This window comes from Rhinolophus hipposideros (genome assembly GCF_964194185.1).
Source record: "Rhinolophus hipposideros genome assembly, chromosome: 9".
Classification (NCBI taxonomy): Eukaryota; Metazoa; Chordata; class Mammalia; order Chiroptera; family Rhinolophidae; genus Rhinolophus; species Rhinolophus hipposideros.
The window spans coordinates 40,731,202-40,758,644 of NC_138055.1; the positions used below are offsets into that span (position 1 = coordinate 40,731,202).

Consider the following 27,443-nt stretch of genomic DNA (forward strand, 5'->3'; position numbering starts at 1 on the left):
ATCACAAGAAAAAAAAATTGCAGGAGTGGTTGGTTAGCTCAGTTGGCTAGAGTGTGGTGCTGATAACACCAAGGTTGCCGCATGGGCCACTGTGAGCTGTGCCCTCGTTAAAATAATTAAATAAATACATAAATAAATAAATAAAACCTATTTACTCTGCTAGCAGGATGCCTACACAAATTGTCTTAAAAAAAACTGCAGATCAATATTTCTTATGAGTATAGACACAAAAATAATTTTTAAAAAATAACAGCTAACTGAATCTGGAAATATATAAAAAGGATCATACTCCATGACCAAGTTTTAAGATGTATACCAGAAATGCATGGTTGATTTAACATCTGAAAATCAATTAATGCGATACACCATTTCAATAGAATAACGGACAAAAACCACATGATTATCTCAATAGATGCAGAAAAAGCATCTGACAAAATTCAACACCCCTTCATGATAAACACATTCAACAAACTAGGAATAGGCAGGAACTCCCTCAACCTGATAAAAGGCATCTATGAAAACCCACAGCTAACATCAGACTTAATGGTGAAAGACCAAATGTTTTCTTTGTCCCCTAAGATCAGAGACAAGACAAGATGTCTCCTTTCACCACATCTATTCAACATTGCATTGGAGCTTCTAGTCAAGGCAACCTGACAAGAAAACTAAAATAAAAAGCATCCAGATTGGAAAGGTAAAACGCTATCTGCAGATGACATTTAAGAAAATCCTATGGAATTCACTGAAATGTTATTAAGACTATTAATAAACAAGTTTGGCAAAGTTACAGAATACAAGATAAATATACCAAAAAAAGTGTATTTCTACACACAGGCAATCAGCAGCTTGAAAATGAAATTAAGAAAACAATTCCATTTATAATAGCACTAAAAAGAATAAAATACTTAGGAATATTTTAACAAAAAAACTGCAAAACTTGTACTCTGAAAACTCCAAAGCGTGTTTGAAAGAAATTAAAGACAGCCTAAAAAAAAAGGAAAAACATCCCATGTTCAGGATATGGACTACATATTCTTAAAACGACAATACTTCCCAAAGTGATCTACAGATTCAGCACACTGCCTGACAATCCCAGCTGGCTTCTTTACTGAAATGGACAAGCTTATCCTAAAGTTTATATGGAAATGCAAGGGACCAGAATAGCCAAACAATCTTGCAACAGAACAAAATTGAAGGACTTAAACTTCCTAATTTCAAAACTATTACAAAGATGTAGTAATAAAGACAGTGTAGTCCTAAATTAAGGACAAAAAAAATTAATCAAGTAGAATGAGAAGCCAGAATTACAGTCAATTGATTTGATAAGGGTGCCAAGACACAATTCAATGGGGAAAAAATAGTTTTTTCAAGAAATGGTGCTGAGACACCTTGATATCCACATGCAAAAGAAAGAATTTGGACCCCTTCCTCACACCATATACAAAAATTAACTAAGAATTTGGACCCCTTCCTCAAACCATATACAAAAAATACCTAAACATTAGCACTGAAACTATAAAACTCTTACAAGGAAACATGAAATCTTTATGAACTTGGATTTAGAAATAATTTCTTAAATATGACACCAACCACAAGAAACAAAAGGTTAACTGGACATCATCAAAATTAAAAACTTGTGCTTCATAGGACATCATCAAGAAAGTGATGACAATCCACAAGTTGAGAGAAAATTTTTGCAAATTATCTGATAAAGGACTTGAATTCAGAATACATAAAAACTCCTATAACTGAATAATAGACAAATAATTAAAAATAGGCAAAGGATCTGAATAGACTCTTCTCAAAAAAATATAACAACATTATTTATAATAGTCAAAACATGGAAATAATCCAAATATCTACCAACTGATGAATGGCTAAAACTAAATACAATATATCCTTACAGTGGAATAGTTAAGCAATAAAATGAAGTACTGATACATGCTATCACATAGATGAACCTTTAAAACATGCTAAGTGAGAGAAGTTATTCTCAAAGGTCCACATATGATTTCATTTATATGAAATTTCTAGAATAGGTAAATCTATATTAAATAGGTGAACTGCATGGTCTATACCTCAATAAAGCTGATGTAAAAAAATTACAGAACTAAAAGAAAAAAAACACAACTCCACAGTTTTACTTAAACACTTTTTTCTCAGTAATTAATATCAACCCACGATAACATCAAACATAATTAATCTTGTTGAAAATTTGTAATACTGTTTACATCAGTAAACAGGAACTTTTTTTTGCACAGTATCTTCATTTCTGATTAAAAAAGATAACATGGGAATATTTCAATAGCACACACACAAAAAAAGGCAAAATGCAAATCTCTGGAAATCCAATTGTGCAGAATTTACACATTTCTCTCCTTTATGATTTGCTTGATAGCCCCGTAAATTATTCTTTAATAATTATTAAAAAATTATTTATTTTTGTGTATCTCCTTCTCAGCTAGAATGCAAAGTACAATTTGCAAATTGCATGGGTATTTTAATTTGTCATTTAAATAGAATGTGCACCAGCAAGCACAAACTACAGGCTATCTTTTTTATTTTTCATCATGATATAAACAAGTGTTCATCAGGCATGTAAATCTCAAACATAAACATCAAGCATGAGATTTTCCACAGAATTTTAAATGTAAACATTCAGTATGAAGTTTACCTGATCAATTCCCCTTCCTTTGCACTGAAGAATGATGACTTCAAGGAGTTTGGCCGCATGACACTCTGCGTCTTCTCCTGCGTCTCCACACAGTACCTGCGTAATTCAAATCAGCTCACTGGTGAGAGGCACTGCATAAAACTTAATTGGGTCCACATGAAGCAAATGTCCCATAAAAATTCAGCCATTAGAATCATAGCTCTGCTTGCCTTTTAAGGTTACTTTGCCAACCCAAAGAGGGAGGGTCAAAATAAAGTCCATCTGTCTTCTTTACGTACTCATTCCTTATAAGGAATAATTCACTCACTTAAGCTTGGATTAATAAAGTAGGCTATGTGAGTTAATTATCTAGGTAAATGAAGCTTCCCTTTAAAGGCACCAAAACAACAAAACAATACAATGAAATTTTAAAATAACCTTCCTTTTAAACAATAAAACAAACCCTGTATTTTTGGTCCTTTTGAATTCTTGTCCATATGCACCCACTTATTCATGAAAATAACCATAATTTAATACTATACACTTTTTAATTTCACCACATAGACTTTATAATTAGAAATATTTTCCATGGACATTATAACCATTTAGGACTACCGTGTTTCCCCCAAAATAAGACCTAGTCGGACAATAAGCTCTAATGCGTCTTTTGGAGCAAAAATTAACATAAAACCTGGTTTTATTTTAATATAATATACGACCCGGTCTTATAAAACCAGGTCTTATATTAATTTTTGCTCCAAAAGATGTATTAGAGCTGATTGTCCAGTTAGGTCTTATTTTCGGGGAAACACGGTGCACGGTGTGTGTGTGTGTGTGTGTGTGTGTGTGTGTGTGTGTGTATGTAAATATATATATGATCATATATATATATATATATATATATATGAATGTAACCAACTTGACCATATTGTTCCCCTACTGTCAATTCTGTATCTTCACTATTATAAACAATTCCACAATGTACATGTTCATATGTTAAATATGGAATACAGTTGCCTTATAATAAGGTCTCCAGAAAAGAGATTTGTAGAGTGGACGCATGCTTAAATTAGAAATTAAGCTCTTCCCATAAGCAGCCTGAGGTGACCTCTAAAATGTTTTGCCATTCATTTGACCCAGAGAACCCCACAAAAATCATGCAAATCAAGAGGTTAAAAATCTTCATGTTCACTTTGAGAACACTTGTGAAACTGCAGGCCATCATGGATATGCATATCCAAAAAGCCACCAAGTATGTAAAGGATGTCACCTTACAGAAGCAATGTGCCATTCCATTGTTACAATGGGGGAGTTGGTATGTTTGCCTATGGCTAAGAGTGGGGCTGGACGCAGGGTTGGTGGCCCAGAGTGCAGAATTTTTTACTGCACATGCTTAAAAACGCACAGAGTAACGCTGAATGTAAGGGTTTAGATGCAGACTCTCTGGTCACTGAGCACATCCAGTGAACGATGCACCCAATAAACTGCGCAGAATTTACAGAGCTCACGGGCAGATTAACCCCGACATGAGCTCCGCCTGCCACACCGAGATGATCCTAATGGAAAAAGGGGAGATTGCTCCAAACCAGAAGAGGAAGTTGCACAGAAGAAAAAGATCTCCCAGAAGAAACTGAAGAAACAAAAACTTAAGGCCCAGGAGTAAATTCAGCATTAAATAAATGCTAATAAAAGTTTAAAAAAAAAGAAGAAGAAGAAAGATGGAATAATTAACTAAGAGTTCAAACAAGACATAAAAGAACACTTTACCCAAAGAATAAAGGTGAGACAGAAATTTAAAATACAGTCAAAAAGAGGTAACGAGAGAAACCAAAACCAGATTTATTGAAAAAAGACAATAAAATAGACAAATTTCATAAAAAATATTTTTTTAAAAAAGCAAAGAAAACAAAATTTTAAAATATTAGGAATGAAAAACATATAAATACAAATAGAGACTGAAAATAAGAGAATACAATGGGGAACATTGTTCCTTATGTATTTATAAACTTAAATGAACTGGATCATTCCCTAGATAAATACAATTTAAGAAAACTGAATTAAAAAGAAATTCCAGATAAAGATAACAGATTGTACACTCCTGTTTAATTTTATTTCTCCCCCAAAGGCCATTAAAATTAAAATAAAGAGATTTTAGAGGCGTGTATCCACAAAGATGGAGAAAATGAAAAAAGAAGACAGCTATAAAATTTTGGAAGCTAGGAAACAGATGGCTGGATGAGGTGAGCAGTAAGCAGGTGGCGGCCAAAGCCAAGACTCAACCCTATTTACTTAAATTTAAAATCCGACCTCCAGGGCTGCGTCTAGATCTAGATGCCAAATGTGAATGGGCGCTGGGATCAAAATGTTTGCTTCAAATCCCACTTCTGCCACTTACTAGATGTGTTTTTAGAAAAACTACTTAACTTCTGTGTCTTAATGTCCCCACCTGTAAAAGGAGGACAATGATACATCTACCTCATGCTGCTTTAGGATACAGACAGAAAAACAAAAAAAATCACTCCCTTTTCCCAAAATTGCATTTACTTCTTTTTTTTTAGTTTGTTGATTTTATTCGCCCCTCACGCAAAGGAGAACAAAATACAGTGAAAAAAGATGTATATATCTTTTATGAAAGGAAAAAACTATTGAAATTGTAATACTATGTACCGATAACAAAAGATGAATACAAGTCACGTTTGACTTCTGCAATTACAAGAGGTGCTCAAAGTGGTTACCATCAGCACCCAGACACTCCTGATTACAGCGAACTACTGCTTGAGCAACACTGACCAATGTCCGCTTGTCTACATTTTTCTGGCACCCCCGGTATATTTCAGTAATTTAAAAATTAAAGTAAAAGTGTAGGACATGCTTACTTTTCTACACTACCTGGGTTCAAATCTGGCTCCAACACATAGTAGCTACGTGACTTAGGACAATTTACTGAACTTCAGACACAATGCAAGAAACTGGGGTTCAATCTCCTCTTTGACAAACAAGTGATACCTTCCTCAGAATGTAGTCAAGATTAGATAAGTTGATCTGTATAAAGCGCTAGGAAACAAAACCAAGAATGTGAAATATATTGTAACTACTTGACCAGTATAGGGACATCATTGTAAATATCACTTTTTACTCTATCTGCTATAACACAAAGCAGCTGTGAGTTACTAACGGAATATGTAGAACTGTTACATTTTCTACTTATCCCTTTCTTGTCCCCTTTTCCTCACTAGCTGGCGACACTATAACTTAGGAAAAATTGAAGAGTGCCAGGTGATTATGATTTAATAAGTTGGGCTATTACAGAGCTAAATGAATCTTTTAAAAATTATGATTCTACTCCTACAATTTATACGTGATGAAACTTAGTGCGTTCACCAAATCTCTCAGGTTCTTTTTAACTTGACTGAGATCTAAATCAGGTACACTGATTATCAGTTCAGTGCTCTTTACAGACCCTGGTACACCTCTCTTCCAGTGAGGAACACAGGTTGTGCACTAGTATTTTACTCCCAACTCCAAGGCCAAACTTTGAGGTCTGGCTATTTGAGCTTTCTAAAATCTGCCAGCTCTAAGCAATACAGCTGTATATTTATGTATATACACATGTTCGCCTAACGGAGAAGGGAAGCATTATTTAGTTATCAGTGATTCCAAGCTATAACCAATAGAGGGCCAAATCTAACCTTTGACAAAGATAACATAGTAGACAATCATGTTTGTGCATAAATATAACAGTTGCCATTATGTGTGTGGCTTATAAATTATCCTGGACTGAGCTAAATGATGCTGTTTTCCCAACTAATTCAATTTTTTGTCTTACATTATTCATGTTCAAATTACCTATACCTAGTGACTTCCAATAAATACATTCAATTAAAATAAAAATCAATGATCAACAAATTGTGTGGCTATTTTCCTAACACTTTTCTTTAATCAAGTAGCAAGTTTGCATTTTTGAAAGAAAAAAAACACAAATATTATCTACCTTGAACATTATAAAGTAGACAGCTATAAAAGTGGCAAACATTCTTAGCACAACACACAAAGTGAAATTTTCAAATTACATCAAAGCTCCATTAAAAAACACAAAATGACAAAAATATGCTGATAAAGGAAATACAGAACTAAATGTATAGGAAACAAATTGAGAGTGTCCTGCAGTAAAATACTCAAATATTAGTAAGAACCACTAAAACAAGTGATTACGACATGCTTACCTTTCTACACATTGTAAAAAGTATTTCTAAGTGCTTTGGATTTGATAATAAAGTATTTGTATCTATTGTCACATAATTATGCAGGAGAGGCATCATGTCTGGAAAAAAAATTCAAAATCCCAATGAGACATGAGTAACAAGAGTAGAAATAAATTATTCCCACTGAAACCAAATTTCTGTCACACCCACACATTACTATTTTCCTTTACAACCACAAAACACTAGAAACAAAAGTGATAAATCTGCCCTATTTATAGATGAGGAAAATGTGGATCAGAAAGATTAAAATCCTCATCATTAATTGCAGTGATTGCTCTGAATTTTCCTTGTCTCCACAGCACACATCACCATCTGACATGCTGCATGTTTTCTTGCTTGTCTGTGTATTTCCCCACTTCCCTTCTCTCCTCACTAAAATGGAGACATTGAAAGAGCAAGGTCTATTTAATTCACTGATGTGTTGCTGAGCTTAGAACCGTACTTGAAATATAGTCAGTACTCCGAAAATATTAATTGTATTAATGTATGAAAAATATGCTCTGATTGCAAACTAATTTAAGATACAATAGAAAATACAGTTACCCATATTCCTGAGGCTGAAAAACAATGCTATGATAGCCCCACCCTTCACTCAACAGGGGAATAAGAACAATTATTTTCTGATTAGTACTGGAATCATCTGTCTCTACTTCAAGTGTCTAAAAGAAATAATATCTAGACATAGAAAAGCAAAAATGTTACGTGGTCAAAGCCATACCTGTAAAATATTCAAAACAATCCTGCTGAAACACCTTATATAATATACCTAGAAGCTGCCACATTTCAGGGGAAATACCATGGCAGGTTAAACTATATGCCAGTGAAAGAATTTCTTCATAGAATTCTAGAAAGAAGAAAATCTCTAGTTAGAATGCGAGGAAATAGCAACAATTAAGCACAAAGACCACATGGGACAGGATGTAGGCTATACACTAACACATATTAATTACTCTTATATCCAACGTATTTTTGAGCATCCCTTTCCCAGTATTCATGTCTTCAGCTACATATATTTTCCACCTTTCATTTCTTACTAAAACTTGCCCCCTACTCAGTAAGACAAGGCAAAGATTTGTTTTTACTAAACTTACTTACTCTGCGGAAAACATAATTTTTTAAATAATTTGTGATATGTAAAATATAGTTATACTTATAAAACTATAATAAAAATGGATACACATTATCATATATCTCTCATGAACAGGATTTTAAATTTAGAAATAATTAATATTCTTTGCAGAGCTTAAGCTATGCTAAAATATTTGCCCGTCTCACATATTTCTACAAGCTATGTACAATGGACAGTATTTTGTCAATTTACATAACTTGTAGAAATTGTACAGTGTTTTTCAATTTACCTCAAGACAATTATACCCACTATAAAGCATTATAGAAATGGGGTCTAAAGGGAATGTTCTGGTATTTGAATATATATTTCTTATTACTCTCAGTAAAAAGGAAATTATATCTAAACATACAATCAGAAAACATAAACCTCAACATAAAAATTTCAAATAATTTCTACTACCTCACTGAGCAAAAATATCTAACTTCAAAGATTTTCTTTTCCTCTTATTAAAAAGAACTGGGGCAGGGAGGGAGGAAAAAAAAGAACTAATATTTGCCTTGGAAACCTGAATTAAGTTTTTTTTTCTGTAACATTACTTAAAACTTAATTTATTCAAAAGCTAGTTATACAGATATTTGCCTTCCTGAAAGCAAAATAAGAGGGAAATCACAAGTAATGGGAAACAATTCATTATATAAGACAATCACTTGGAAAACAACAAATTATCTGAATATATAATATCTTAAAGTTCTGTTCCTCATCACCTCACCTTGGAAGATGAAAAAAGAGCAAATGCCGCTTCCCAACAGGAAGCCTAAAGACAGAAGAGAGGCCCAGTATTTCCTCTCACACCCTTTACAGCCACAACACGTGTGTATGGCCGGGCCCCTCAGGTGCTCAAGAGGACTCTGAAGCTTGAGGGAGAGACTAGGAGGGTGAAGCTGGTGCAGATTACTTTTTGTGACTGTCGGAGTCTGGACCCAGTGCTGACAGAGACAGCACAGGCCTTCTAAGTGGACCGTTTCTATGGCAGAATCGGCTGGCTCTAGTCACCGCCAACCTTCCCACTGACTCAGTGAGCTACTAACTATCCTTCCACTAAATTCCATTTATGCTTCAATGGACCAGAAGTTATTTCAATTATTTTCAACCAAGAAGACTATCTGTTAGGGTAGGGTAGCTTTACTAAGTTTGACTTCCTGTATAAGACCAAGCAGTTAAAGCAGTAATAGTGAAGCCTGCCTTCTAATAACAAATTTATTATAAGTAAATTAGCAAAATGAAAACAGGAAAAAGAGGCAGAAAAGGTGGGATAATGAAAAGAGACTGGACCGTGGGTATAAACATGGTCAGACTGTTGTGGTGGGGATCCTGGAATAACAGATCCAACCCATGGCATCATCCAGAACAGTATTTTTTATCTGAGATCTTATACTGCCAAATATTGGTTCAAAAAGGGCCATGAACACTAAATGCATCACAACTAAAAACACGAAAGAAATCATCCATCACTTTGGGACTTGGGATGGGATATTAGAGGGAACAGGCAATTCTACCCATGGTTTTCTCTTCTGCCCACTCACCCAAGAAATAGGCCCCTTTCCTTTTCTTAACATTCTAATGTTGTACCTGCTCAAATCAAATAGCTGGTATAGGCAGATTACAGAAGTTTGGTATAAACTATTTCCCTTTGCCTTACTTCACAGTTTTTCTCCTCAAGATTACTTTAAATTTAAAAGGAGAATTTTCAGTTAGAATCTGTTCTACGACTAAGGATGTAAGTCAATATATTCTTTGGAGCTTATCACCTTCCTAGTTTTAACATCTCCTCCAATAACAATAATAATTCAAGATCTGAAAAGTACAGATGAGTAATCACAAAATAATTCCTGTCACTACCTAGAAGGAAAACAAATATATGTAATTCTAGAACACGTAAGCAATTGAAAATGAAAAACTTCTCCGCCTTCCTTTTTAAATGCATTTTAAGTATACAACAATTTTTATATCTCTTTTCCTGTCTTAGTATAACTTCAATACAGTAGTACTCCCTTATCTATAGTTTCAGTTACCTACAGTCAACTGCAGTCTGAAAATATTAAATGGAAAAATCCAGATATAAACAATTCGTAAGTTTTAAATTATACGTTGTTCTGAGCAGCGTGATGAAATCTCACACCATCCAGTCCTGCCTCGCCTACGACATGAATCATCCTTTGTCCAGAGTATCCACACTGTATATACTCCCTGCCCCTTATATAGCAGCCCTCTCGATTGGTAGATCAACTATTGCAGTGTCATAGGGCTGATGTTCAAGTAACTCTTATTTGACTTAATAATGGCCCCAAAGCCATTCCCATAACTTTTATTACAGTATATTGTTACAACTATCCTATTTGATTATTGTTGTTGTTAATCTCTTATTGTGTTTAATTTATAAATTAAACTTTATCATAGCCATTCGTGTATAGGATAAAACATAGTATACGTAGGGTTCAGTACTATCCGCGGTTTCAGGCATCCACTGGGGGTCTTGGAACAATATCCCCTGAGGATAAGGGGGGACTACTGTAATATCCTTACTTGTATAATCTTTATGCAAACTGATGCTTTGCTAAAGAATAAAAGTTGACCTTGGGAGCTATAAGGGGTAAAATAAAACAAGACTCCAATAACCTCACATAAATCATTCCATTTACTAGTGTAACACTTTCATTAAGAATTCCTTTTGTTTCTACAATAGCAAGGGCTTAAAAATTAGTCACCTAATTTCCTGCAACTACTAGTGACTATTCTTTTCTCGCTACTAGATTGTTACCTGTTTTGCACGTGCTCTAGTAAGAAAGTAAAGCACTTGTCTCCAAGGATCCTATTAGGAGAAACACCTCCAAGTTACTGTTTCACTTGCATGAGAATCACCTGAAATAGTCAGTAAAAATGCAGATTCCTGGGCACTGCCGCAGACTAAGAATCAGAATCTCCGGGGTTACCGTCCAGGAATCTTCATTTTAACTAGCTCCTCGGGGATTCTTATGCACACCAAAGTTTGAGATCTACTGCTTTATAGCTGTTTTATAGCAATGACTTCAAAAGTAAGGGGTATGTACCCTAGGCAGTGTGCAAGATAATCCACTGAGATGGAAGAAGAACGTATTAGGACATTTTTTTTCCTCACCCTTTTACATTTCTATCTGTGTGCATACTACATACTGCATCTTCCTCATGCCTAAATGCCTCAGGGCTAGTATCTGCAACATGCTGGGATACTGTGGGAAAGTAGCCTCCTCTACAAACTCCCATCAGTGTATTATACCCAGCATTAGTTACTGATTCTATTCAGAAGTCAGGCACTACAATAGCTGATAGAACGGCAATTAATTCACACTTCTGATAAGCCATATGCCTATCATTTCACATTTTTCAATCCCAGATTAAAATAACCTTGCCTAAACTCATCCCAGTTCCTGGTCTCTAAAAACGTAAAATTTTAAATTCTCTGCCCTTTAAAAATTCTAAGACCAAAAATTCTTAATTGGATATATTAAGTTTCTCTCTAAATGAAGATACAGATATTAGATAGTATATCCAAAAAGCAATCTTCTCATTCTCAAAATTGTCAATCTTGTTGAATTTAAAGGACTAAAAATGCACTGGAAGTTCATCAATTTTTTTTTAAATTGTCAATTTACCTTTTTACTCAAACGTTAAACTTACCGATTACATGTTTCTGTAAAACAAGATCAATGATCCGTAGACAGATATTCTCTAACTGCTGAGTAACCTAAAGGCAAGTTTTAAACATTTAGTTTAAAATTCATCACAATAATCCTTAAGTTAATCTATAAATTTTAACATTATTCCAATAAAAATACCAACAGGACTTTTTTGAGAGAACTTGAGAAGTTACTTCTAAAGTTCATGTGAAAAATTAAACATGCAAGAACACCAGAAAATTCTGCACAGTAAACCAATGATGGAAATGGTTTAAGTTAAGTCCATAATAAAATTACAAATTAGTCTCTTACCTTCATATTTCATACCAAAATAAATTCCTAATGAATTAAAGATTTCAATGTTAAGACTTAAGACATAAAAAATACTAGAAGAAAAAGAATGTGTGTATAATCCTGAAGAGGGAAAACGACTCAAAGCCCAGAAAGCAGAAATGAACGGTCACTTAAAGTTTCAAAAATTTTAAATCTCTGCATAGAGCAGGGGGAAGTCAAAGATAAATGAAAAATTCAGTGAAATATTTTCAAACGGTATCACAGACAAAGATAAAAGTCCCTTCACATGAAATCAAATCAACAGAAAGGCAAAGATTAAGAAAAAGAAATATAAACGGATTTTAAGCTTATAAAAGATGTTCATTCTAATACATAATAAGAGTACAAATTCTAAGCACAAGATTAACACTTTTTGCCTATTCAACTGGCAATGATCAAAAAGTGGGAACTTTGCATTGATTTGGTGTAGATTGGTACATATTATGAAGGACAAGTTAGCAATATCCTTCAAACTTATACATATACCCTTTGATCCAGCAATTCCATTTAAATGAATTTGCCCTCTAGGTACATTACTACAGGTGCAAAATGCCATGTAAAAAGCTATTCATTTCAGCAACATTTGTGATTAGTAACAAGCAAATTTCCACTTAACAAGAGATAGTTAAATTATATCCATTAACAAGGGACTGCTTAAATAAACTTGATATATCATACAAAGAGACATTATAAAACTATAAAAAATATGTAATTTTATTGACTAATATGGAAGGATCACCAAGATATATTAAGTTAAAAATGGCAGACAAAAACTGTATGCCATCATTTTCATTAAATATATATATAGTCACTTTTTGTCTGGGTATTATAATAGAAAAACCTCTGAAATGATACAAAATCCTGGTAAAGGGACACTACCTCCTTGAGAGAAGAATCAGATGACTGGGGAGCTGAGTGCAAAGGTGAAATTCCACTAAATAGCTTTTCACACCTTTGGAATTTTTCAACATGTTTGTACTAAATATTCTTTAAATAAGTAAAAGTTAAAATCCATTATGGGTTACATTTTTCATCTAAAAATCCTATTTCAACTTTCAAGCATATTCTTTTAATATTCAGCTTAAACTATTGTCTTCAAATTCAAATGATCCAAGATTTCCCAGTTTAAAAATGTGTCAATATATTTAAAACCATTAAGCAAAACTGCATATGCTTAAGCATCTGTTTTAAATTTTTAATTGTGCTCTTCACACATTAATTTTACATGTATTCATACAAATGTGATTTTTCCTTTTTAGGAAAAATATTTTCAAAGCTTGCTTTTAACAAGCTAAAATTCAAACTCATAGGACAAGCAATCAGGAGACCAAGATTCCAGTCCTTGTTTTGCTCTGATTATCTATGACCTTGGTAAAGCCATGTCGCAGAAGGCTTTAAGTTTTTTCATCTGTAAATAAGGGAGCTGGGTTTGATTAGCGTGTCTCAGTTTTGACCCTTGCCTCCCTTGATAATCACAATAAGTTCGCATCCTCCTTTAACTTTATTTGAAATTCAAAATAAATGTAACATCAAGAGTAAAAAAATTAAAACAAAAAGATCAAATGCTGTTTAGTTCTCAAAATAATCCTGCTGCTCATTCCACTACTGGTCGTCCTCCACACACACACATACTAGAGAAAACCGACTATGTGATTTCTCTTCAAATTTAAAATACAAGTCCTATGCATAAAGTGAAAGAATTATCCTTAAGTATTCTTGCTGTAATTTAATTTGGAACATCTCACTGTTTCCAAGAGGCCCATACAGTTTCAACATGGATACAAAACTAAAATAATGAATACAGAAATTAAAATTCACATTAAGGCTTTTAGGTGAAAGAAGGTCTGCCCCGGAGAAGAATATCGAACTGTGTTTAAGAATCTGGTAATCTTCCACTGGTGTGTCATAAACACAGGAAAAATCAAGAGCCACAGGGTTTAACAATGCTATTTAAAGAACCGGCACCTGCTTCCTAAGTCCTCACTGTATAAAACAAGAGCTGCGATCACTGCCAAACGAGTCAACTTGAGCTAATAGAAGTAACGAACACAAATCTAATTAAGGAAACGCTATGTGGTTCTTGGGAAGGAGAGCAGCAGGTTTTAAATGGTAATAAACTGATGTATTATGAGAATAATTTGACTGCAAACTCAAAATTCTGTGACGATGAACAAGTCTCCTGATATTCTACCTGAACCTGGTTTTTCACTTCTGCCAAAAGACACTACTATTACCCGCTCTATCTATGTCATGGTGACTTAGGTAAGATTCTATCAGCTGATGACTGTGAAAGCACCTGATGATTGTCTAAACAAATTCTTATCCCTATACTGGTCTGGAATTCAGTTTAGGTACGATGATGTTTTAAGCTCTTCTTCCCTTCCATTCACATAATATTTGTTGCATCAGAATTTTGTTCTATGCTTTAATATTTGCCACTGTGACTACATGGCTATCACTCTCTACCAAGAAGACTAAACCATGGGTTCTAGGAGGCAGAACTCATGTCTTACTCAGTTTGGTATTCCCCAAAAACCTAGCCTGGCACATAGCAACTGAACTCAGATAAACTATATACTTTACAACCACAGATACTATTTCCCTGCAGTCATTTTAATATGTGTCTTTAAAATTGGAGGATAATTTTCTAAATCTAGCAACATTAACTAACTAGCAACTTAAAAGTCAAGACTTTAAAATTTACACCCATTCTTCATATAATTTTAATGTTACTGTAATGACAAAATTAAATAAAGAAATCCCACCTCTTTATGATCTTCTACAACTGTCAAGATAGTATCAATGGTATGTAAAATTCCCATAGCCATTACTGTTTTGTCTTCGATTTCTTCATATTCATCACTTTGGAGAACTTTACCAAATATCTCAGCCTATGAAATAACAAAAACATATTCAACAAGTAGCACTGTTAGATCCACCCCTCACTATTTAAGTTAACAAAAGGACTGTATCACACACGTAAATACCAGCATTGCCCAAACTTTAAGTTATGCACATTGTCGAGTGAATCAATGCTAGAACCTGTTATGTTTTAAATACCAGTACAGCTGTTGTTTTCCTCATCTAGTCACTGGAGTGGAAAGTACATTAGCTATTAAAATCAGATAACTAATATTTAAATTCTGTTTGTCATTAAACAAATAAATCCAAAATCTAGGAAAACTGAAATCTAGTAATATACTCAATTGAAAAACTGGATAGAAGGTTTAGAAGACAAAGTTAAGGAATCACCTAGAAAATGAAACAGAAAGAACAGATAAGGAAGACAGGAGAGAAAAAGTAAGGAAATTAGAAACTCTATCCTGGCCCAGTATTCCACATCACAACTATAGAACAGAGAAAATGCTAGGGAGAAATTCATCAAAGAAGTACCACAAGAAATTGCCCAAGAAATGAAGAAAATGAGTTTCAAGATTCAAAGCTCAGAAAGTGAAAATTTAGAAGCTTCACATTAAGACCCATCATTATAAAATCACAGAATATTACAGATGAAAAGAACCCTAAATGTTACTAGATTTAAATCTAATTAACTATAAAAATTAACAACTGTCAAAATTATAAGAGCACACACCTTTTTACATTAACATTACAGTTACCTATAAAACTGAATTCCAAATTTTGGAGTTCAATTTATTTAGATTATTCAAGGCCTTTATACCCAACTAACATAACACTGCCTCAGTCTTACCAAGTGTTGGGTCATATCAACAGCAATTGAGGCTACTTCTTGACTGTATTCACATATCATCTTCTGGATAACATTAGTTACGTCATCATTTTCTGTCTCTCTAACAATGTGTAACAGCTCCTGCATAATAGGCCTCACATGCGGCTTCATATATTCTTTAGCTAATGCAATAAAACAAACAAAATCAGTTAAAAAAATTAGCCATTCACAAGCGGTGAAAAGAATTAACTTAGTCACAAGGTAAAGTGATACAGGGTAACAGGTTCTAGATAGATACTTGCTCTGTGGTGAACACGTTACAAAGCTGTACTAAAATAATCTTCACCAATATTTCAATTTTCCCATGAGTAATATAAGGATAATCAGTCCTGCACAGGAAAGAACTGTCCAACCTAAAATGCCAACAACCCCCACTGAGAAATTCCAATTACACATATGCTCTGTTGCTGACATGACTTATAGAACATGAATATGATACCAGGATACAAGCATAAAAGATCATGTACATAAAACTATGCCCAATACTACGGCGCCCATTCCTTACCCCACCCCATCTCTATTCCCCATCCTCCCCCTACATTTTTATACAATATTCAGACCTCCATTCAAACATTGATGAATAGAGGTAAACTTGGTTCAAATTTACTTTCAAAGTTTTATTTGAACTTTGAACAGAATACTCTTCTAAAAATACGAATGATAGATCTGTGTTATCACTCACTAGAAATACTACTTGCTACTTTCAGAAGTAGCAGAATCACAGCATCTTAGAGTTGAAAGGAACCTTAAAGTCATCTAGTCCCAGCCACCCTAAATTTAAATGTACAGAAATCCAAGCCTTGGCAGATCATGTGCCTTGCCCAGATTTACAAGGGAAATTAGGAGTGCAATCAAAACTAGACACCAGTCTACCCCAGGGCCCAACAATTATCAACCTGTTTCCTAATCTAAAATATTTCTGGAAACCAGTCAAAAGTAATTCCTCTAAAGGGCAAGAACAAACTCCTATAAAATTCTGAGGGAGGAAAAGCTCAGAAATCCAAACTCTAAAACTTCAGAATTAGAGAACCATCCTTATTAGGAGAGGAAATTAACAAAACTATTTGAGAAGACCATGTCAATAAATAAACAAACAAATCTTCTAAAAGGTATTTTTGGCTTTACCTTGTGTCTGGTTAGAAATTAATGACTGAAGGGCAAGGGCAGCTTCAACTTTGACAGGCATCTCCTTATCTTCAATCAGGCTCTTCTTTGCTAGTTCAACTGCATTTCTTAGATTGAGCTCATTATGAAACTTCAAAGAACTAAATGCATGAAGCACCCAACAGGACTATACGAAGAAAGTAAGTAGGGAACTATTAGGATTATGGCATTCTGTAATAAAGTCGTGCACACAAGAGCTTCTCATTAAGTGAAATACCATTAATTCTACCCGGTACGATTTGTTTTGGGAAGTAGCATATTAACTGTAGTTGCTAACTTCTGGATTTCCCAGTCTTTTTATTAAAATACAGTTCTATTACCTTCTAAATTACCTATCTACGATAGTATTTTTCACAGGAAAAAGAAAACAGAGCCAAGTTTAAGTGTCTCTTAAAAAATAAGGCCTATTTACACTTTCAGTAAATATTGTGATTCACAACTAATTTATTATCTATGTGTAAAATGCTACTACAAAGCAATGTTTGACATTCATTTGCTGGCCTTTACAGCAAACAAATGAAATATTTTCCCTTACACTAACTGGCTTAGCAAACTTCCTTTTTTTCAGTCACATAAGGATGAAGTTAGTTTAAATCCTGTAATAGATTACCAAATTTTAAACTATTAGACCACAGAATCATATTATTACTTTTTAAAATTCTGTAAGTACATAAAACACAATCAACAATAATTAATTTGCATTACCACAAACTTTCAGCAAGAGAATTACAATTCACACAGCCTGCCAAAGATAGCAGCCTACCTATGAGCAGTTCTGTGCCCTCAGCACCTCTAATCTACATTTGCCCAAATATTTCTCCAGTGATGATTTCTGTTTGTAAAATGCTTTCGAGTGTATAAGGCATTTTTAATATACGTTGATTTTAGCAAGACATTTTTTGTGTGTTGACATAGTTATAAAGATACATACTAGGCTCTTGAATTAAAGTTCTATTTTTATTTCTCCATACTGATTCCAGAAGTAATGTACACTTAGAACACAAATAAGTTTACATGGATTATTTTCTCCATTTTACTAAGGCCTATGTACCTAATATACTAGAAATCATAATCAAGTTTTTAGCCAAACTATAATTTCATGCCGTTTTTGGACTCTGAAAATTAATCAGTTATGAACTTAGATTGTATCATTGCTGTAAAAGTATCCCCTGCAAGGCATGTTTTATATATGCCACAAGTGAGGCTAGGGTGAAAAATGAAAACAGCTGGAATTAAAATCCATAAATCCCTTTACTTACTAGTTCGTTCTTTATTCAGCTTATTCTTTATTTAGAATGACCATAGAGACTTTCGAATTGACTTCACTACACCCAATATATATCAATTTATCCAAAAACATTTAGTTCAATAATGACCTTACAAATGAAGATGTTAAGATACATAATGGAAACACGGAAAGCTTACTCTAGCTCGAAGATATCCCAGGTTAGACAATAATAATGGAAATACATGATTCTGCAGTAACAACTCCATTTGGTCCTTGAATAAACTTTTCTGTTAGAAAATAGAAATTAAATTTCAACTTAATGTCTTTATCATATATAAAAATCACATCCTAATAAAGTATATTATAATTTATACTTCCTTCTATTTACAATTTTGTAAAACTGCTTGACCTACATATTGCATGTTTTAAAACAATTCAGAAATAGTACCTTAAATATAATTTGATACACTGATTGATTTTTGTTGAAATAGTCACTTAATATTCCTTTCTTATACAGCAACAGTTTCATACCGAAAAACTGTCAAATTTTCATTTGTCAAATGCTCATTTTAACTAAAGAAACAGGTGACAGAAAAAAGGATATTCACAGTCAACTCAATTACGCAGAAGCAGTCTCTAGCTTTAAGTTACCCATAACTTTCATATTCTCTCATTTGCCTGTGCTTCACAGTTTTAAGTAAATTAAATTTTCAGTAGCTTAACCTTCAGTAAAATATCAGCTAGGGAACCAATCACATGCAGGGCTCCGTCTTTCTTCCTAGGATCAAAGTTCGGGTCTGTTAGGATTTGATAACAGAATGCCATCATTTTGGGCAATACCTAAAGAAACAGAAGAATCCATTTTAGTCTATATTAGCTTTCATTGACTTACTATAGTATTAAATATGATGCACACATTTTCAAAATTAAAGCCATTTTACTGTGTTTTACCAAGCAATTATAATTAACAAAACAAAACAACCATTTTCCCTTACTAGGACAGAAAAATATTCTTGAAGTGACAGATTATAGTTAATAATACAATTTTTCAAATCCTAGGGTTATATTACAGTGTCAAATCAACACAGGCCACTTTTCAGTTTTGGATTTAAAAAGAATAACTATATACCTCTTTTCTTTTCTTTGCAGCAGTATATAAGAGAGTCTGGGCTGCTGTGGTAGGAGAAGCATAATCTTCAAAAATATCTAAGATTTTAAAAGGTTAAACCATGTTAGTAAAAATGCAATTACTTACTATAGATTTTAAACCTGATTAGTCACTATTCCAAAACCAAGAAATAAAAAAGTCTACATATGCCCCTGGTTTATAGCATAAAAAAAGCTAAGGATGTATCAGTGCTTTCATGCACAAAAGTATTTATCAAACTCTATAGGCTGTCCTTTTAAACAATCATATTAAAGGAAACAATACATTGTAAGCATATCTTTTGTCTGAGGACAAGAAAAGTGCTTTATCTCTATCAAAAAACAACAAAAATGTATTTAGTGCTTGCTATGTGCCAGGCACTGTTCTAGGCTCTAGGGGACACAAAGATCAAACAATAAGGTTCTCATGGAGCTTATGAGGTGAGAGAAAGAAACATTACACACACATACACACACACACACAATAGGTCAGGCTAAGAACAAATGTACAACAGGGTACAGAGAAAGAGAGAGTGTGAGGTGCTAGTTTAAACAGGGTATCAGGAAAGCCTCTCCAATTTTCCATGAAGGTAACACTTAGGCAGAAACTGAATGAATGAAGGAGAAATCTCTACATGGAAATCTAAACATAAAGCTCTCTAAGCAGAGGAACCAGCAAGTGTACTAGGACTACTAGGACAGCATTTGGCTCTGTTAACAGGTATGTTTAGCAGGTACTCAATGGGTATGTGTTGCAAATACACCTATTTAAAACATATCGCTTAACTACATGAACATTTTCAAATTTCAGAATAGGCAGTTTTATACAAGAATATGAAAACTTGAGAAGTATCTGATATATCCATATTTAAATATAAAAATAAAACAAAACCTAAGTCTTTGCCTGAAAATATAAAATGCAAACATTGTAATACTAATAACTAACATTTTTTGAAGTACTCTGTGTCAGGCACTATATGAAGATTTTACAAGCATGTGGTATTGTATGCTAAGCAGTTAAATCAGTTAGTTATGTGCATTATCCCACTTTATCCATCCAGCACTATTACCATTGCCCATTTATAGCTGAAAACATTGCATCTCAGAGAAGTTATATAATTTGCCCACAGTCACATGACTAAGCAACCAAGCCAGCGTTCAGTCTGCCTTAACATCAAAGCTCTTGTACTTTTTACCAAATCTAAAAACTTGATTATTAACATCAGTCAATACATTAAGGTAGGAAAGTTTTGTTCATATAAATAATTGCAAGTGATAAAAACATAAAAAGTACTGCCATAATTGTTCTTCCCTGTAGTTATTCAAAAGTAAAACATACATATTAAACAATAGTCACTGTACTCTAGTCCAGAGAAGGAAGTGGTTAAGGAAAAAGTACTTCGGCTAGTCTTGAGTTATCCATATTCTCTTTTAATCAATAAAATATAAATTCTGCCAATCAACACTCACAGCTCTTAATTATTTTATTTCTAAAAACCGGGACACTATCTTACTTGATATGAAGAATAAGTGAAATAATGGTAGCTTTCTGAAAGCTAAACAAATACTGTGCACGTTACAAAGAACACAGGTATTAGAAAAAACCTAAATATTAAAAGAATGCCTTGAAAAAGACAGAAGATTGGCTAACCATTCTGCTCCTAGAAAAGCAAAAGCACTAGGAAGAGGAAATAATAAATCATGCCCAGGTGTAACGATTTTCAAAAGGAAACTGTAGAATGAAGGAATAGTGCAGATGGTAAACATTGTTTCTCATTCATTTGCTTTTCCTATACTTTGTCTCCAAGAGAAGAGACACTTCCTCACTTCCTGAATCAAATAATACTAAACACAAAGAACTGTATAAACAACATAGTCCAATAATCTAGCATCTATACCAGCAGGGTTAACTCAAGTAGCCAGAGACACCTGGCCCAACAGGGAAAAAGCACCGTTACCACAGCACCTTCAGCATGCCTTGGGCAACGCTAGTTTTATCAGTTACTTAACACTTCTTTAAGACTAAAGCCAAACACAGGTAGAAGAATGTAGAGGTGTAGAAGGGATGTGGAATGCAAAATAAAACAAATAAGTAAGATAAAGCCCCTGATTTCAGAAAGCTCTAAATTGTAGGAGAAAAAGAGGTACACACATAACATTTTGCTGTGTTAAGTGCCTGAGTATTCCCTGAAGCAATTGATTCAAACCGGGGATAAATGGGAATAAACTCTGGCAATCTACATATTTCAATAGCTTCCAGGAAAATCTAAGCTAAAAGGACCCCCAGAGAACTGAGCCACACAGTGGGGTCATTGCAGGTAACCTCACTCCTTTGTGGAATACTTAATCTCTAGGATAAGGAGGCAAACTAAATTGGCGTGCTCCTAAAATATGCAGAAATCCGAGGGTCTCCTAGATTGAGCACAACCCAATCTACGAATGGGTATCCCAAAAGGCACAGAAAAGGGTCAGCATCATAACAGAAAAAGTTACAGATGGCTCCATGACTGCTTCACCATCCATCCACAAGAGGAATGAATAAAGCGGCTTTCCATCTCCCACACCCAGTCTCAAGTCCATTGGTTCAAAAGAACATCAACGTCAAAAGAACATCTGAGTTTCAGAGTTCCTCATGCAAAGTAGAACTCTGGGAATTTAACAAAGTAATAAAATCTGCTTAAAAATATGAATTTAGTTCTATTACTTTACATATCCAGGAACTGATGAGGAATAAAATCATCTTGATTACCAAATTTCATCCTTATATACTCATATGGATCTTCTTGCCACAGCTCTTCATCCTCATCTTTATAACACATCACAGAAAAAATCACATCTTCAGAGATGTTCTAAGAAGGGGAAAAAACAAAACAACAAATGGGTATCGTCTTCAAATTTGGGAAATACTAATGATGTATTTACTGACAGCTTTTGTGACATTAGTTTCCAAACTGCTATATTAATCTTTGTGTTAAGCTTGCATTGGCTAAGGTGAAAGCAGGAAAGCAAGAGCCTAGGGTGAGGGCAGAAAGGGGGTGAGGGGGGGTCTATTAAACCATAAGATTGTTTTTAAATAACAATTGATAAAAGATATAGAGAAACAGTTAAATGTAAATGCTATTCTTTGAAGCAACAGCAGGGATAATAAAGTTTTACTGACAAATCAATATTAAACATACCTTGATTCTTTAAGGAAGAGAAACAAATATCAAACCAAGGTTACATTTACTATTATATTTCTTATTGTGAACATTTTTACATTTCCATTTTGGTCCTAAATGTCAACATATCAACAATATTAAAATTTTCTTCTTCCATTTTCAAAAACCTAATTTCATACTCTACAAATGCAAGTTTCAGGGGGAAAAGAAAAATCTACATCTAATAGCTTCTATATACACTGCTCCTAATGCTCTGCTAAGACCTTTTGTGTTCTAACAATTACGTAAGTAAGAACAGGATCATCTCTTAAATAAATTAAATATTTCTAAGAGAAAAAAGGATTGGCGTTTTCTTATTGGTACATTACAGCCATGTAAAAACAAGGCCAAAGGCACCAACTAGAAGGAAAAATGCTATCACAATTTCCTTTACAGGAACACAGTAAGTAAATCAGTATTTTTATAAACTGCAAATAAATTATCCCTATTTTATCAAAGAGATTAGGTAAATATTAAGATAAATACAGAAAACAATGCAAAAGATACTATATTTGTAAGACCTATAATAAGAAAACACTAAACAAATTCTATCCTGGACACCAAAGACAAAGAATTTATTTTCCTTTTTAGGTACCATTTTAGATTAGAAAATTTAAGAATTTATATTTAAGAGCAAAAAAAAATTTATAGTTTAAGAGCAATACCATCTTTGAATTACCTAAATTATCGGAATGAAAATAAAAAATTATTTATTAATGGTTCATAATTTTTCATTCTCATTTGTTCTTTAACAACCTTTAATTTATGAATTCTACCTTCGAATAAACAATTCAGCAAGATCAACTGAATCCAAGTCTTTCAACTCATAAAACTAGAAGTTCTCACCCTTCTCACATATTTAAATTTCCAAGCCCTTCGTATCAGATACAAGACTGCACATATTTAAAATTAATAATGGAAATAAAAATATACTCAATATAAAATATGAAATTGATAACATTTACTTTGCCTGGAAAACCTAATTTAACCAGAGAATAACTTTGGAAAACTGCTCCCTGACACTAACCTGTATGTGTGGCTTCATCTGCTTCCACGTTACAGAATGAACAATTCCTTGGTTGAGATAGTTGAATGCTTGCTGAAGAACACGAGGGGCTACATACTCTTTCTGTCTATATTGGTCTAAAATTTTTAGCAGTACCTATAGGAAAATAGAAAAAGAAAATATAGGAGAACATGAACAATTTTAAGGTGAAAAGGAGGGGCACTTTAGGCATATAAAACCCAGAATCCATAAAGATAAAAACTAACAGACTTTTAGGGAAATCAATATTTTGTGAGAACGCTCATGGGAAGATTTAATTATTAGATAGGTCCATTTTATATTGAACTGAAGAGTGTCTCACTGCAATTTCAAGTCATTTCCTACTTCTAACCTGTAGAACTCAGAATAAGTCTACACTCATTCTACATACTAGCTCTTCAAATAAATTAAGACTGTTGTTAAAAAATAATAACAACAACAGACTTGGATAAATGAACATTGAAAACATCCACACAGCAACAGATACCACAAACAGATTTTAATATTTGATAACATGGTGCATCTCAAATTGGAAGAGAAACAGTAAGTGATCCAAAAAGTAGTATTGTGACAACTGATTAGCCATCTGGAAAAAAAAAGAAGTTGGTTCGCTAACTAAACATCATACCAAAAGAAATTCCAGAAGGGACATATTTCAATAACAGTAACAAAAAAGAAAGCATGAAATTCCTAGAAGAAAACCTGGAAGAATTTTATTTTATAATCTTAGACTACAGAAAGTCTTTGTAAACATAACACAAAACTGAGAAGTTATTTTTTTTAATTGATTGAGAAAAAAAGATTGTTTATAAGGAGAAAACCATGCCCAAAGCAGCCATGATTGTCCCCAGGGCTTTCAGTCAGAGGTGGCACTACAACAAAGCCTCATCTCCAGAGCTCTTCACTACAGCAAGCTTATAACTGAACTGCTGAATAAATAAAGAGTTCTTTCAAAACATGTACTGAATTTGTTAATTCAGAACATAAATTCAGTTCAAGTTACGTAAATTTCAGGTTTATAAAAGTGGTCAGAAGTCCTACCCTCACCTAGATGCCCCGTCTGCAATGCAGGATAAAGATGGATGCTATTGAACACGATTCTTCCTAATACAGTTGTGGCTCATACAAAGTGGTGGGAGATGAGATATAAGACTAAAGAAAAGAAAAGTGTTTGAAAAGAAAGCTATTTTTAAATACTAGGAATATATACCTTAAATAAGCAAGGTACAAAGTTTATGACATGGATGTGATGGTATGAAATTCACAGACACTGGGAAAACTACTGAACACATTTCAAGAAGGCATCAACTTTAGGATGTTTAATGGGTTTAACAGCAGTGGAAAGAGCAGAAGACAATGCTGAGCAGCTTCCTGATTATGTTAACATCCATAGTGAATTGCTGGACATATAATTTATTCATTACTCACTACTTTTTCCTACAGACTGCCTCACAGGCCAACAAAATAATTTGTGAGAAAATTACAGCCATAGCTTTTCTGAACTGTTGCAAGGTACTTTTTAGAAATGATAATCCATAAAATGATACTAAACAAAATGATAATCTAGGAAAGGAAGTATTCTAAGACTACAGGTTTGAAGTATTTATATCACTGACAATGAAGACTAATCCGCATAATATTATAAAAATCTAGAAACACCCTATCATTAAAGCCTTGCACTGTGATTAATCTTTGCTTCTTCAAGATGGTCCTCACACAGAGAGTGCTCAATAGTTATTAAATTTTATTTGCTGAAATATAATCATGATTCAAATGGCAACACAGACCAACCAATCTTCATTCCCAAGTTTTTAAATATTAATATCAACCTAGATTATTTCTCAAGAACTCCTAATTTCCACTGTATAGAATGGTTCCCAAACTTCCGCAAAAAATGTTTTAAGTTCTCAGCTGAAGGTCTTAACTTCTGAGCTCAACTCCTTTGGAAATAGATTGATATGCATTCTATAATTCTTCTGATATAAAAAGACTGGAACAAAGAGGTGAGGCTCAAAGAGTTTTTCCCTAATAAGAAACTCATAAGAGATCAGAGAGTTAATAAAATAACCCAGTTCAATACTTGTGACTGCTATCCCAGTGTCAACAAACTTAAAAGGTTTGATTGAATCCGGCCTCTAGGAGTCGGGAAAGTCACTTCTTGTGGTAGCTGCCCTAGGTCACTTGGTACTAAAACTGATCGCACTATATTAGATTCCCAGAACTGCCCTATAAATATATATCGTATTAATATGTTTGTAACCTATATTTAAATGGATAGAAATGACAAGTACTGTCAGTAGTAACTGACACTACAAGTACTGTCAGTAGTGTCCTTCTATGTGAAAAGCATAAAAGTTTATTACCTGCTGAATTCCTACTGCATAGGTTTTCAAAAAGAATTCAGAAAATTCGAAGTATTCTTTTGTGACATTTCCTGGGCTTCCATATCTTAAAATACAAAGAAAAAAGTGTTTAAATACCAAGAATTTTAAAAACAAGCAGGTCCACTAGTTTAAATACAGTGCATTGATGAAAAATGTATTCTATTGGGGCAGAAAACTATCCTCTTTTTTCACAAATTCCATAATGAAATCATGATGAGCTGTATTTAGATTCTGGGTCATACTTAAAATTTCAGAGAGAGGCTTCCACCTACTTAATCAAGAGCTCATAAAGGACAAATATTACAAATAAAACTGTTTTATCTGATATATAAATATATTTTAAATAAATGTTTCTATAAGTAAATTTGAATGGCCAAGCTCCTCCTTGTACAATTCCTGGATATTTCCAATGAATAGATTCTTTCCAAAGAATAGAACAATTCAGAGAAGACCCACCACCTCATTATGATCTCAAAGTCAATGATCACAGTTAAGCCTACTTTAAAACAAATGGAGAATGACTTTTTGCCCTCTATGGCTCTAAAGACAAATAATCATATACTATGGCACATCAAGGAATCTAGCATGTTTCCCCGAAAATAAGACCTAGCCGGACCATCAGCTCTAATGCATCTTTTGGAGCAAAAATTAATATAAGACCCAGTCTTATTTTAAAATAAGACCAGGTATAATATAATGCTGGATATAATATAATATAATATAATATAATATAATATAATATAATATAATATAATATAATAGTATAATATAATATAATACAATATAATACCGGGTCTTATATGAATTTTTGCTCCGGCTAGGTCTTATTTTTGGGGAAACACGGTATCCAATTTTATTATATCCAATACTGAGATACTGACCATCAGATCGTAAATCTAATAAACAGAATTACCGTTCAAAAAGACGAGCTACAATATGTAGTGCCCACTTCTTACACTTCCACCAGACTAGTTCTGGTCTATCATCCTCATCAATTTGCAGGGTCTCCTAAAAGGACAAAAACACCCAGATTAAATTTCTCTATAAAAGGGTTTATGTGAATGACAAAGGCAGAATAAATCTTGATCTAGATTAAGTGATATTAACTGTGAATTCAGATTGCCACACAAATGTAAATTCCCTCTTATAGAGTGGTAGGTAGGAATTAAATAAGCAAAGCAAATTTCAATTAACCAATGTTGTTGTTCACATTTATCTCCAAACTTCAAAAGGCCCAAATAAGTAGAAAACAAAAACAAAATACCATGTCATTTGAGGAAACTCTGGCTGGACAGAAAGGTTCTATATCTTGATCTGCTTGATAGTAACACACAAGTGTATGTTTGTCAAAATTCACTGAATTGTTCACTAAGTTCTGTGCGTTTATGTAAATAAATTAAACTTTAATATAATTTGTCCCAAGATATGAATGAAAGAAAAAAATACTGCACATTTGAAAACAAGTTTAAATCTTAAAACATTTGATATTTTTAATTTA

General features: G+C 33.5%; 1 protein-coding gene across 3 annotated transcripts in view; it reads right to left on the bottom strand.

Annotated features, from left to right (window-relative positions):
• IPO8 (importin 8) overlaps positions 1-27,443 on the bottom strand; it is a 59,860-nt gene that overhangs the window by 13,064 nt on the left and 19,353 nt on the right. For 2 of the 3 annotated variants that reach the window (XM_081059477.1, XM_081059479.1), the window contains exons 7-20: positions 26,859-26,953; positions 25,925-26,009; positions 23,544-23,678; positions 22,066-22,165; positions 19,300-19,376; positions 18,894-19,010; positions 18,368-18,457; positions 16,904-17,069; positions 15,740-15,900; positions 14,796-14,921; positions 11,699-11,765; positions 7,634-7,759; positions 6,877-6,974; positions 2,675-2,770 (exon numbers count right to left, since the gene is read on the bottom strand). In XM_081059477.1, coding sequence (XP_080915603.1) covers positions 2,675-2,770; positions 6,877-6,974; positions 7,634-7,759; positions 11,699-11,765; positions 14,796-14,921; positions 15,740-15,900; positions 16,904-17,069; positions 18,368-18,457; positions 18,894-19,010; positions 19,300-19,376; positions 22,066-22,165; positions 23,544-23,678; positions 25,925-26,009; positions 26,859-26,953 — 1,539 coding nt within the window. The remainder of the gene's footprint in view (positions 1-2,674; positions 2,771-6,876; positions 6,975-7,633; positions 7,760-11,698; positions 11,766-14,795; positions 14,922-15,739; positions 15,901-16,903; positions 17,070-18,367; positions 18,458-18,893; positions 19,011-19,299; positions 19,377-22,065; positions 22,166-23,543; positions 23,679-25,924; positions 26,010-26,858; positions 26,954-27,443) is intronic. The other variant, XM_081059478.1, reaches the window with a different exon arrangement.